This window comes from Branchiostoma belcheri, unplaced genomic scaffold (assembly GCF_001625305.1).
Source record: "Branchiostoma belcheri isolate BF01 breed outbred unplaced genomic scaffold, Haploidv18h27 scaffold190, whole genome shotgun sequence".
NCBI classification, from domain to species: Eukaryota; Metazoa; Chordata; class Leptocardii; order Amphioxiformes; family Branchiostomatidae; genus Branchiostoma; species Branchiostoma belcheri.
In genome coordinates this window covers 420,862-435,581 of record NW_017803380.1, presented here as the reverse complement: position 1 = coordinate 435,581, position 14,720 = coordinate 420,862, and the positions used below count along the sequence as shown (strand labels likewise).

At 38.8% G+C, this 14,720-nt stretch overlaps 2 protein-coding genes across 2 annotated transcripts in view; one reads left to right on the top strand and one right to left on the bottom strand.

The window, feature by feature from the left end:
* Positions 1 to 153: 153 nt before the first annotated feature.
* On the bottom strand, positions 154 to 10,266 carry LOC109468075 (rho GTPase-activating protein 18-like; the record flags this gene model as incomplete). The annotated part of the gene is made up of 5 exons (XM_019766308.1): positions 9,972 to 10,266; positions 3,133 to 3,289; positions 2,377 to 2,442; positions 473 to 687; positions 154 to 177 (listed from the first exon to the last, which is right to left on the bottom strand). Coding segments are annotated over exons 2-5 (435 nt in total), but the record flags the coding sequence as incomplete, so codon positions are not given.
* Positions 10,267 to 10,693: 427 nt separating this feature from the next.
* The window catches only part of LOC109468074 (vacuolar protein sorting-associated protein 52 homolog), a 13,746-nt gene continuing 9,719 nt past the window's right edge, over positions 10,694 to 14,720 (top strand). Inside the window, 3 exon segments of the mRNA XM_019766306.1 lie at positions 10,694 to 10,894; positions 11,521 to 11,634; positions 12,339 to 12,524. Of these exon segments, the coding sequence (XP_019621865.1) occupies positions 10,694 to 10,894; positions 11,521 to 11,634; positions 12,339 to 12,524 (501 nt within the window).

Below are 14,720 nucleotides of genomic sequence, written 5' to 3'. Positions count from 1 at the left end.
AGCACAACAGCATTTCTCTGGTCTCCTGGCCCCACAAACCTCACATTTTACACACTTCCGTCATCAGTATACAAGACTATTGTACAACCACCAATTCTTTTGTGTAAGCCACACATTTAATAGTCCATTTCTGGCACATTGGCCAAACGTTACCAGGGTGCTCTTACTTTCCTGTTGCTAAGGAGAACAAAAACGTCAATATTAGACAACAATACAAGCAACAAAGAGATTGTCACATGACCCTAGGTCGACTAAGAAGGTACACGTAACAATTACATTTTAATTTTGCCATTTTCACTATGTTGAAAGCCTAGACTTGTAGCATTGTGGTGTTCTTTACTAGACTGTGAGTTTAGGCCACACCAAGTAATTTTTATGGATGACATCCTGCACGGATTGATTTTGGCCTGTTCTCATATTAGATCTCCAGCTAAAGTAAAACCATGCCATGACTGGACAGACAAGTCCTTACCCTGTGGGAGTCCTCCTGAGGCATTGTGGGACTGGTAGGTGAGGCCGGTGGTTGGAAGATGTCCCTGACGTCGCGCGGCTGTGCCCGGCCCTTCATCCGCAGCGTCTGGTTCAAGTTGGACACGCGCCGCTCCACCGCAGCCGCCTGCGTCCGTGTCAACGTCGACATCAAAACCTCGTCAACTTCCCCGTAAACATTGTGAACCTCGTTCCCAGCTAGGAGGGAGAAAACAACAACACTTAAGCCACACCAATTTTATTTCTTGGTTAACAGATCTTTTTAGAAAAATAATGGAGCTGGCGGGCGAAAAAAATAAAAAACTAGAGTTCCGCGATCTCATACCTTCGCCAAATGATGTTAATCTTTATGGCTGACAAATTATAGATTTTTCCCCCTGATTGTGCAGAATGAATTATATCAGTCTTTATCATATTCTCAACCAAAAGACAGTCTTATATTAACAAAAGGTGCCATTCTATTATTTCCTCATAAATTATGCAAATAAGGTCCTGATTTAAATACATCATGTTTAATGATGTTTGCCTTCACTGAACTTTCAAATACCACAAGTATGAAATTCCAGGCAGTTATCTTTACAGAATTATAACATTTTCTCATTAATTATGCAAATTAAGTCCTCATTTGCATAATCAATATCTGCCTGTGCTTCTATCCTTCTCAATTACCAATCTCACAAGCTTCAATAGTCCTATCATGGAATGCAGCGGATTTATAGAATATCCCCATAAATTATGCAAATCACATCCACATTTGCATAATTGTCACATAATTACATCAAGCATCATGTAAGCTACCTACATACCAAAAATCACGACGATCCGTCAACTGGTTCTTGAGTTATCCTCTTTTGAATATTTTCAAACAGATAGCCCTGCAGTTCCAGAGCAAGCCGCTAGGGGGCTCAAACTGATGTCACTTCTTCCCCAGCACAAGAGCTACCTACCACCTAAATTTCGTCACCCTAGCATGTCTAGATCCTGAGATATCAAAACCGGAGTTTAGCTGCAGTACCATAACAAGCCGCTAGGGGGCCCAAAATCTAATCAGTTCGAGCTCTCATCAAGACCTACCCACCTACCAAATATCAAGATAATCCATCTAAGCTTTCTCGAGATATGCTGTTGACACACACACAGACAGACAGACACACACACGGCCACGAAAACATAACCTTCTCCAATTCTTGGCGAAGGTAATAAAAACAGGCCTAGGCATCCTATTATGGCCCAAAATGGTACGGTAGGAGCCAAGAAGTCAACATACCAGGCTGGTTAAAAAATTAGACAATGAATTTTTAACTTTTAATGATACCACTGCATTGAAAGATGGAATAACTGTAACAAGTAGGAAGAAAATTACTGTTTTCAACTGTTCAGGGCAAAATATGAGCATTTGCAGTTGATTCTGAATTTTCTTTTTTTTTGGCAAATCAGAAAAAAATGAAGCGGACCAATCCATTAACCAAGAAATTAAATTGGTGTACCATGGTATCTCACATTCAACCACTTTTAGTTGTAACATTTATATGCTACGCCAAAAAGCAGTTACTCAAGCAACTAGATAATTATGATTTTGGAAACGGTCAAAATCTCGTCAAAAATCATATCCAGTTGTTTGAGTAACTGCTTTTTGGCGTATCGTATTACCTGGATGTCTACCCTTCAGCAACTTAACATTTAATGGTTTTCAGTTTCAGAAATTCAGTTGCTAGGTGACTGATTGATCAATTTTTGATACAGTTGCAAATATATTTAAAAGACGTTCCATAGCTCAGAGTTACTTTCCTAATTCCATTTCTAATTTTTCTAGTAACCTTTTTAACCAAAGCATTGAACAAATATTGATGAACTTCAAACTATCAAAGTGCTAGTTAACAATCTTACCTGAGAATTTGGAGGCCACACCAGTGAGTCCTGAGTCCATAAGCCACTCTGTGTTGTGTTCAAATTCTGTGCACAAAAGATAATCATTCATTTAAAAAGACATATCATAATGATGACATTCCTGTTTAAGGGCAAAGGTATAGAGTAGAACCATGAAAATAATAAGCTTACAATATATTATACTAATAATAAAAACTAAAGCTACTTGAAGTCATGGTGGCTGTAGTTCTTAGAAACAGCCCTCCAAGAATTAAGCAAAATATTTGCAGACAGATTTTGATACAATATAGAAATGGATCACCCCTGAGGCATCGCCAAAAATCGAAACAACATATCCTAACATTTGTAGCCTAACTATTGTAGAGAAAAAGCTGGACTGTGAAAACCTTACAGGTCTCGAAATACTAGGTGCATATGCACCTTAGTGCACCCAAAATAGGAGTTGTGCACCTAATTTTTTTCTGTGGGTGCACTCACACACACAAATATTTTTGTAGGAATTTTGAACATCAGAAGTGTATAATAGTATACTAGTAAGTATCAGAAAAATAATAAAAATCTTTGTTGTTGAAGTACTTCTTTCAGATTTTGAAGTTAGCTCTCATTTTAGATTCAAGCTCAGGAAAGAAGCAGTAAGATCTGTAATTAAGTTTTGTTTTATATGGTGCACCCAAAAATTTCTTTGTGCACCTGATTTTTTAGTTTGGGTGCAGCAGTGCACCTATTCCCAAAAATGAATTTCGAGCCCTGACTTACCATCTGGAGTCTTGCACAAGTCTTCCTCACTACCAAAACTTTCCGAGTTCTCCTCGATGTCTTTGATCTCGGTCCAGTAGTCGGAGTAATCGTTGTCCGCGGCGGGCGGCTGGCTGAGTTGGCGCTGCATGGTGCTGCCCGGTGCGCGGCGAGGGTTCTGAACGGGTAAATATGTACACGTTTGATTACTGTTTTCTTGTGTAGGCAGTAAACATTATCCTTAGAACCCTTACAAATGATTCTATTGGTTGTCAGGTTAAGAAAAATGCTAAATTGGAAGATCAACATAATAAATGAGAAACCAACAGGCTAAGTAGTTTGTAGATTATAAGTAACCAGATGTGCTTGGTTTTACATATACATATATATAGTATATAATATATTTCTCTGTGTTTTAACCAAACATACTGTATTCATGCACAGGGATCGAAATTCATTTTTTTGATTAGGCGCACTGGTGCACCTAACCAAAAAAATTAGGTGCACCAAAAAAATTTTTGGTGCACCACATATTTCCAGTAGTACATTAATAAGTAAAATATTACTAATATCAAATCAACAACATCACTGCTCCTCTTTAGCTATCTAACCAACCTTACTGCTCCTGCAATTCTTTTTTCCAAAGAGACACAAAAATTACCAAAAGTAGACCCATCAGACTGTACAGTACTTTTAATTGTACTACAATCAACAATGTTATGTTTAAACTTGGGTATCAAAGGTTTTCTATTATTTTATTCCATCACAGCAATGTTGGAATTACAGTGTTTTGTACCTTTACCGTACTTAATACTACAAAAATATTTAGGTGCACCGGTGCACCGATCAAATTTTGGGTGCACTAAGGTGCACATGCACCCAGTACTTCGATCCCTGATGCATCTATATGCTAGCTTGAAATCCCTGTACTGGTATGCAGTCAAAATCTGCAAAATAATGAAAATCCACATTGTAGAAGTAGCATAAATAACTCTGTACATATTGGCCCAGTCCTATAGCTACATTTGTAGGTTAGGTGCAGGTACAATGTACATTATCATGTATTATCAGAAATTCCTGCACAGCTCCAACTTTATGATACAGGTGGGATTTCCAGCCTAATATACTGTACAATCCACTTTCACAAAATGATGATTAATTAATTTATATACATGTATAGTGATGAGTTAGTAGTTAATATCAATTGAACAGCTTGTTCTGAAATAAACATGTGACTGTAATTGATCTAGATACACAATATGGTTGTAACTTGTTAAAGTTAATTGCATTAGTCAGCTGTTTTCAATGGAAGATTGGCTTTACATACACACTGAAGCTATCACAGTATCAGGGACCCCCGCTGAGGTACCCTACTTCAGGACTGTAAATTGTGGCTGGATTTTGCAATATCGGTGAAAAGCCTTCATACGACAATAAACTTCCCCTTACTAAGGCAGAAAATTTAAGGCAGTCACTTTCCCAATATCACCCTTTTTTGCAAAATTTGAGGAGAAAGTTGAAGTTGAACTGCTCTGTCCATGTGCTTTGTATATGTTCACTCAATTGTGAAAAATGGTTTGTATAGTTTATAGTATTACGTAGAGCTGAAACCTTGTGCGGTGCATATCTGCAAGTTCAAAGTATAGTTTCTTTGCCTAAAATTTGATCAGTTCATTAAAATTGAAGTTTTGAAAAAAAAAAGTCTAGAAGAACCATTTTACTTTAAGTCTACTTTTATATGCTTAAATGATACCACTTTTAAGTACAAAAGGCAAGTTTTGATTAACATTGGTCGTACATTGTAATAATTGTCGCCTATTGTCTGGGCTTGGTTGTCATTGGCAAGCAGGTAGACATCACGTACTAGTACCTGCACAGGCCCAATTTTACTTTAACTAATATTATTGCAGGTGACATTTCCAGCTCTATTGAGGCATGATGATTATAAAAAAAAGTTGCTAGCAATCACTAGTCAACTGTTACATTAATTTTTTTTGCAAAGTTCCCCCCCGAGGATTGAAATGGACCAGTCGTTGAGCAGGTTTTGTAGCTCAGTGTTCACACATCACAATCAGAAGTACACAAATGTGGTCAGGACAATAATGGTTGGAATGTCTCGGGTCACTGCATTCACGTCAACAGAGGTTAAACCTCACTACCAGCTATGGGCCTGGCAGAACATCTTACTGGGAGAGTTCAACTATTTCCTAAACTACATTTTGTACAAATTACAGAACAGTCAAAGTTAAAAACTGCCTAAGAAAGAAGAGCAGTCAGGGGACCAATCAGTAAGTATCTGCAAGGACATTATACAGATGTGTATAATGTCCTTGGTATCTGATACCAGCCAAGAAAAGAACAAGAAACAGTCATACCTTCAAATATCAGAGTTATCAACCAAGATGCAAGAATTGAGGTGTTCAAAAACTCGTATTTCCCCAGAACTAAACCTCACTTCCAGCTATGGGCCTGGCAGAAAATCTTACTGGGAGAGTTAAACTATACCCTAAACTATATGTACAAATAACTGATTTGAAATTTAAAAACTGCCTACTAAGAAGACCAGTCAGGGGACCAATCACTTTTGCAGATAATTCTGACAGTCCCGGCACAGACACGTTTCCCTCCCCGACGCAGCCCCATGGCACAGATAATGTTAAAGGGAACAGCGGCGTTACGTTACAATTCTGACAGTCCCGGCACAGACACGTTTCCCTCCCCGACGCAGCCCCATGGCACAGATAATGTTAAAGGGAACAGCGGCGTTACGTTACCCAGACTTCCGCTAAGTATTCTGATTCCAGCCCAGAAAAGAACAAAAAACAGTCATACCTTCAAAATCAAATATCAGAGTTATCAACCAAGAATTGAGGTGTTCAAAAACTTGTATTTCCCCAGAACTATCGTAGACTGGAACTCGTTGCCACCAAGCACAGTTGGGGCATCATCACTAGAAAGCTTTAAACAACTCCTGCAATTAAATGTGCACAGACTGAGTGTAACATTACTAACAAGTCGTTTGGTGTGATATAGCTAGCTGCCGCCGCGCCGCGTGCCTGCAAAGCTGGTGTGTTACGCCGAAGGGTGGTTATACCAGCTATACAGATACGAGTACAGATACAGAATCTAGTCTATGTGGACAGGTCACTGTCAGGATATTTTTAAGGTCAGGCTGTCCTTATGTAGATGTGACCACTTGTACACACTTGAAAGTGCTGAAAATTGTAAAATATCTGCAATTGCAGTCTTTTGTGGTTTTTTTTGTGAGCTTTTGTGATGAAATGACAAAAGTATTTAAAATGCTGCAAACCCCTCATACTGTACAATACATATACATGTACTAGATGATTTGAATTTTTTTCAAACAAATGTTGCCTGTAACTTTCTGACATCACAATTTACACACATAAACAAGCTACTTATCATGTAAACAGAGCGCAGTTGTTTTGTTAAGTAAGTACTTGAAGTAAAATTTGCTGTGTACATATACACACAACTATATAACATAATGGGCCAAAATAATAAACACTTCTGTCCTTTTACTGTTTTAGTGTTGTGTTTATCTAAAGCCGGGCTATTCTATTAAAAACTTTCAAGAGGTAGTCATTTTAAGTCCCAAATACCTTTGTATTATCCCCAAACGAAATTCCTTTAATACCCCTCAAACCTTAAATTTTCTTACCCTATCTCCCCCAGAATTAATGGAACAGTCTGCCTATCCTATACTTTTCAATAAAAGGTAGAAACAATGTTTGAGTTAAACAGCTTTAGTCACTAGAAGTACAAATACACAAATCAGATAAGGCTCATCAGATTTTCCTGATTTGCTCCCAGCCAGTTTTGAGGACACTTGAAAAACCTCTTCAATCAAAGCATTTACCTGCACATATAGGTCAACAACAGATCAGAAAAAAATATCCACCTAACCAAAGTAAGGAACCTAAGTTCCCTAACCAGTAGAAGTTCAGTAATGATACAATATTGGTGAATTATATGTACCCTGAGCAACTTTTAAAAATTATCACTGATATCAGTATAGACTACCGGTAGATCAAAACTGCATATTTCCGCCAAATATTGAAATATTTCAGTTGACAACAATTACTCATAATAGTATTACGTGAATGTCAATAAATTTTACTTCCACTTTTCAATATACTGTAGTATTTGTGCAATTATCTCACATTTCTGACAATTATGGTTAGGCCATAGCAAGTAAATTTTATGGATGACATCCTCCACAGACCTAATGCGAGTGGGCGAAAAAAAACAAGGCGGGCCGAAAAAACACAAGGTTCCTACATTTTCAAATTTTGACTCAATCATTGTACAAATGGCTTTGATTCAGTGGGAACATGATATCATCCATAAAAATAACTTGCTGTGGCCTTAGCACTAAAACAGGCAACATTTGGCGCACTCAGTTCGCTGACAGAACGTAAACAAACATGGCTGACAGCTGTGTTTCCAGCTTTAAAATGTACACCCCTTGTACATCTACGTCTACACAATACCAGGGCTAGGACAAGGAGTGGCCAGAAAATTAACTTTTGTATTGTCCTTAGCTAATGTTACATAATGCAGCAAGCCAAAACTGCTGGTGCAGCTGCAATGTGCTCTATAGTTGAGCGATTGTGTTGAAGCTCAGATACATTGTTTACTGTAAACATATAATGTGTTTGGAATAGCAAACTCAAAACCATAGCCTACTGGTAACTAGTAACTACTTGCATGTCAAAATTCTTGTCTTAGGCCATGGAAAATTATTTCTTTGGTTCTCATACTTTTCTGAGAATAAAACAGAGGAAAACTTGTGTCTGATTACTGTAAATGAAATGCATGTGGGAAAAGACTCAAGGTTTTTGCAGCGTTTATACTATAGTTCACAGTTGAAATGATTTTTTACTTTATTGTAGTACAATCTATGCAAATCGCACATTTGTGGTGTCACAAATTTAGAAAAAACTGCAAAAACAGCAAAAATTAGACTAAGTACTGCAAAAGTAAATATATTTACATTTTACACTATAAATTACAGTATATTCACAAAATATGTAAAACTGTGTGGTCAAATGTACAGATTTTCACTCAGACTCAAATTCCTGCATGTTTGATTGTTTCTTTTACATCAAAAAACCAATTAACTCATAAAATTGGTGTCGTGTTACTAGCTAGGCTTGACTTGAGGAAAACTAGTTGCCCTCTTTATTTCACCTTGTTATAATAGAGCAGCATGATATATATTGTGCATGGACATGAATAAAGAAATAAATTGCACAGTCGTTATAATACCAAACTCTATTCAGGTTGAACATTATAATCACACTGAGATGTCTGAATAGAAAACATGTCAACAAAAGAAAAATTCAGGACTTAAGGCTTATTAAAGTTATTTATCTACATCTTTTAAGAGATCAACTTCAATAAAACATACCCTTTAAACTTATAATTATTACAATTGTTATGTTTTTAAGATCACCATCACTCTCTCTCCCTCCCTCTTTCTCTCTTTGCATGTATTTAACCACTTAGTAGTATAGTATTTTATAGATAGTGTCCATGAATTTTCTGCATTATAAGCTTTTATAAAGACTATAAGCAATAAAAAAATCCTTGGCCAACTACCAGTGCTAGTATTTACATGTATAATGTTTGGATTGTAAAGAATGATTAAGTGTGTCTTAATGACACTGAGTTGTGAGTCAACTAGATTTGTTACAACTAAACTTGTGGCATGTTAAAATGCTCTGGTTATGACCATCATACTACTTAAGAGAACAGGTCGTTTTCAATTTTGTATTTGAAAGTATGGTTTTCCAGTGGAAATTATTTCATAACTTCTTGGCTACATACACGGCGTATTTAAGAGTTTCCCTCGTGTACCCCAAACAAGATTAGCGGCTTGGTAATGCTTTTGCAACATTTCGTCTTCTGATCTGTGTACCACCCTGTTTGTGTTTACATTACCTGTTCAGATCACGCTACTTAAATCAACAGAGTAAATAAACAAACTTCTACATTCTTTAGTTAACAGCAAGAGAGTTATAACTCATGTCTGTGACGTAGTGCTGCATACCTAAACCCAATTTTAGGTTCAGGTCCGGATCTAAGTCCTGAGGTTTAGGTCCAGTTCTGGACTTGTAATTGTAAGTCCGAACCTAAACCCATGGCATATACAAAATTGCATGTTGGCAACAAACCTTGCAATGTTGTCTGGGTGAAACTTTGGCCACATAACATGGAGGCCGGTACTTGACGATGCCCGATGGCAATGTTTTCTTCGTTTTGCAGCAAAGATTTTGCAAGCTACGGAAGGTTTTAGGTGGTTTGGAAAGAAAAGGGGTATGTGAAATGGTATTTTATGGTAATAAGACCGGACTCAGTTCTAAGACTTTTAGGTTTTTTTGGACTTGAACCTAAGCATTCTTACAAGTCCGGATCCAAGTCCAGTGAACCGGTATGCATCACTATGTCTGTCTGTGTTTGAATGTGTGAATATGTGTGAATGTTTGGTTTATGCCTATGTCTATGCTTCGCCAGTAAGTTGTATGTCAAGCGGGGTGAGGTCTGCCATCTCTGTTAAACTTATCATCTCACCATATTGACAAATCAAGGTAACAAAATGTATACGTATGATATGGTACAAACAAACGTTAAGTGTGCTAAATGTAAACACCTGTGGGAATGTTACCAAAATTAAGTAACCCTAAAATCATGTAACAAAACATATTTGATAAAGTTATCCCCGGTAAAATAATACAATTATATCATATTACACCTGATCAAATATGTGAGAAAGAAACTCTCAACACCTACCAACTATTTTCCAGTAGTTTTGGAGTGGAATTTGCTCTTCTTACATGATCGGGTAGGTTAAAGTCCGATTTTTCTCCTTGCTTGTACTTGGACGTCGGGGGCACTCTACCGAAACACCTGTACGATCGCCTCTCCCAGTCTGCTTTAAACCGGTCGACAGTTGGATAACACCGCCCTTAAGACGGCAGCAGGGGCCTTTGTAGCCTTGTTTACGGTAAGAGTAGGTCAACAGCGCCCAAAACGTGCCGGTTCCGTGCCTGACACCGTAAGAATGTTGCGATGTTTCCCGCAGCTGCTCAAATTCTTCTGATCCCACAAAATGGCTCTAATCGTCTTGGGGAGGACTATACCACTATTAAGCATCTATAGGGGGCAGTTTCCAAACATTTACTCTAAACTATGAGGTAATTCAGACAATTATTTACATATCATTTATCTTGTATAGCTTATCCATTTTTGGTAAAGTTTGACTGTTAACGTTTTGGTTTTGTTTTATCTTAGAGTAAGAAAACTCACCCTATAATAGTTATAGTATAGCCTAACTAGGCCATACCACATTTAGTATTTTGCAGGAACCGTGGATGAATTATTTCCTCTAAACAAAAGAAAGATGTAATTTCTTTTCATTATATCGTACCTCAAAGCTGTTTATTTATAAAGATTAATTTTGTTCATAATTTATTTCATTCTATGCAAATATTTATCAGTATAACATTTTTGAAAACACCCCCAATACAACTTAAAGTGGTTTCAGCGTTTTCCCGCCATGCACCGCTAAGGTGTAGTGTTGTCCAAAATGGCGGAACAATCTGTGAAGAATCCGGGCTTAGAACTCGGGCAGAAAAAATCTGAGATGAGCGACAACTCAGGGGACAATCTGGACAACGAGCTGGTGGAATTAAATCTTGGAGAACTAGACCTGACGTCAGATGAGTTTATTTTGGACGAGGTTGACACGCATATTCAGGTAAAGTACATAGAAATACTTTCGAAATTCTGGTCTGGAAAATATTTTGGGGGAGGGGCCAGGGTTTGACAGGAAGCTATACTATGTATGTATGTGTGTATGTATGTATGTATATGTATAATATGTAATTATATGGATAACAGGACATTTCGCCGTCAGATCAGTTCGGTCAGAGGGTCAAAGGTTGTCTGAAGTCGATATCGCCCCCGTCCCGGTTGAGCGATGGTTGAAGTGCCCTGATGTATATCAGTATATGGCCCTTTTATGCCTCTCTTGAAGAATACATCAGGGCACTTCAACCTTCGCTTAACTGGGACGGGGGGCGATATCGACTTCAGACAACCTTGACCCTTTGCTGACATCACACGTGGGAAAAATCACATGTCTACAGCATTTGGGTCAGATAGCTGAGGAAGACTGAGTGATTCAGTCAAAAATTCCGGTGAGTGAAATTTATGAGTTGGAGAAAAGTTTAGATTTTTCATAATACAATTTACCAACTCAGATGAACTTTCATGCTGACAGATGAACTTTCATGATAATAAAAAATTAATATTCATGTCATGCATTGCATTACTTCCTGGATGTTTGGAATCTCAGATTTCTTGTTTTCCTTGCACATGTAGGAGAACTTGGAAGATGAGCTGGTTAAGGAGGCCCTTAAGACAGGTGTGGATTTAAGACACTATTCTCGGCAGGTGGAGAAGGAACTTCAGCAGGTGGAAAACGCCTCCATACAGGTGAGCCCATGCAGGTGGAACCACTAGCATTGTTGTTGCTTTTTCAGCTTGACTGTAACCCTCATGTACTATGTCAGGATAGACACTGTGATCATGATCTGAATTACAGCACCGTGAAAAAGTCAGGACTTCCAGTATTATTTGTGGCGTCGGTTGGTGTAGTGTATAGTAGAGGGGATTCATTCCTCAAGCTACCGACATCTTGCACACGCAGTCGTCCCTCAGTAAGACATCTGGAGCCGCATAGTTCCCGTTTAGAACTTTTATTCAGCCTGTCACACTCGGTTGGTGTAGTGGTTAGAGCATTCGACTATGAAGTGGGGAGACTCGGGTTTGATCCCGTCGTACCCGGGACATGTCTGAACATGCGCCCCAATGTTGTGCCCTTGGGAAAGGCACTTTACACAAATTTCCTCACTCCACCCAGGTGTGAATGGGTACCTAACTTCGGTTGGGGAAAGCCGTATTGAGGTCACCTTGTGGCGCTGAATGGTAGCCGCACAGACCCTTGCGACAGTTCCACAAAAATTTGTGGAACAAATATGTGTATCATGTGTATGATTTGATCCTTGTGATTTAATTATTATGTGATACCCTGCATCAATTCAGCCGTTTAAAGGCTGCGGCTGCATGGGTACTGTTTAGACAATAAAAACCATTGTATTATTATTATTATTATTACTATTACTATCATTTGTACCCAGGACTACATTAAGGAAGCCCATCACATCGCCAGCCTGCATAACCAGATCAGCGCATGTGACTCCATCCTGGAGAGGATGGAACAGATGCTGAGCGGCTTCCAGACTGACCTCAGCTCCATCAGCTCTGAGATCCAGAGTCTGCAGGACCAGTCACTGTCCATGAACATCAAACTTAAGAACAGACAGGTAAGTCACTGTCCATGAACATCAAACTTAAGAACAGACAGGTAAGTCACTGTCCATGAACATCTAACTTAAGAACAGACAGGTAAGTCACTGTCCATGAACATCAAACTGAAGAACAGACAGGTAAGTCACTGTCCATGAACATCAAACTTAAGAACAAACAGGTAAGTCACTGTCCATGAACATCAAACTTAAGAACAGACAGGTAAGTCACTGTCCATGAACATCAAACTTAAGAACAGACAGGTAAGTCACTGTCCATGAACATCAAACTTAAGAACAGACAGGTAAGTCACTGTCCATATGAACATCAAACTTAAGAACAGACAGGTAAGTCACTGTCCATGGACATCAAACTTAAGGACAGACAGGTAAGTCACTGTCCATGGACATCAAACTTAAGGACAGACAGGTTAGTCACTGTCCATGAACATCAAACTTAAGAACAGACAGGTAAGTCACTGTCCATGGACATCAACTTAAGGACAGACAGGTTAGTCACTGTCCATGAACATCAAACTTAAGAACAGACAGGTAAGTCACTGTCCATGAACATCAAACTTAAGAACAGACAGGTAAGTCACTGTCCATGAACATCAAACTTAAAGGTGCCCTAAGCGATATCTGGCCGATAGTAGGCTGGGAGCATTCAATTTCAAAAGTCTGTCTTTTTGTCACATTTTCACGCAGTATGTTGAATCAACCCTATCCTATCCCATACCGATAGTCATGGAGCAAAAATTCGATGCCGCTTTGCCGTACGAACGCCGTGAAAAACTACGTGCCTCCCGCCACCGGCAGTGGTGTCGGCCATTTTTGAAATTTCCGAGCGCTCGCGAACACTTCCGACTTCTTCCGACCAGAGCCGAGGACGAGTCACGTGGTTAACCACGAACGCGCTGAATCAGTCGAACTGCAGGTCATCCTGAGTTTCCGCTACATATTGATACATTTCGCGTAATGTCATAAAATTCGTTTCTTGGTATGAGAAACTGTATGAATGTGGCTACCACATGCGATATAATAAGTGTTATGATAACATTCAAGTATATACAAAAAGAGGAATTGAATACAAGGTTCTGACCATTCAAAAATCGTCAAATTTGAAGTCAATCGGTTTCGAACTCTTGCGTTCGATCCATGGAACCAAGGCAGTGCGTTCCATTTTTCGCGGAAGTTCCCGAAAATTGTCGACGGGAAACGGTTACTTGGTGGATTTTTGGGCCGATTAAATGGAGGCCCCGATAAATCAAGCAACTTGTCTCTGGGCTAGTTTCTGTGCTGCTTCAAACGCCAAACGTATGAAATAATGATGCAAATGTGCTGATACTTGGTGGTATGTGTCAATACCATACAGATTGTCTTGTTCTAAATATTTCCTATTTTAATGCCCTGATATCGCTTAGGGCACCTTTAAGAACAGACAGGTAAGGCCACACCAATTTAATTTCTTGGTTAGGCCACACCAATTTATTTCCTTGGTTAACGGATTCGCCGCTTGCTTTTTTTGCCGAATGAAAATAAAAAACGTCATAGTTTAGACCCCACAGGCCGGTAATACCCTGAACAGGGAGACCCCAATGAAATTGTTGCAGTTCATACCAATGTCGCTAGAGGCGCTCCTGCACACGTAGTCACATGACGTAAAGTAGCCAATCGTGGATTGTTTTACTTTCTGACCAATCAGATGCGATGTTCTGGAACCATGTTGGCTCAGTCATTTGTTTTGTTCTCCTGCATGGCGGGAGCCTCATGGCGTACAAAATTTGTGGCGGAAGCTTAAATTGTTTGAGAAAGCTGGAACTTTGGATCAAGGCAGAATCTAGGTACAGTACATGTAAAATTGAATAAATTTTGTCCCCTTTAAAGTTAAAATTGCTTGTGAGAGTTAACATTCGTGTCATGTTTTAGAGTACATATGATGATGGTGGAACTTGGAAGTAACATGCTAAAACTTGTTTTCTGCATTTTGCTCGTGTACGAAAAGATTATCAACCCAATGGTGTGGATAGCAAATAAAACACAATACGGTACATCCTCTCTTGTCTTTTGTTTCTTTCCCAGTATTTTCGTAACTAAAGCAGTCTGGATTTCACACTACATGGCTGTATGGCAGGTAGTATCAAATTTTTATTTTTATTTTTTTTCGCCCGCCCGCTCCATTTTTTGTCTACAAAAATCCGTTAACCAAGAAAA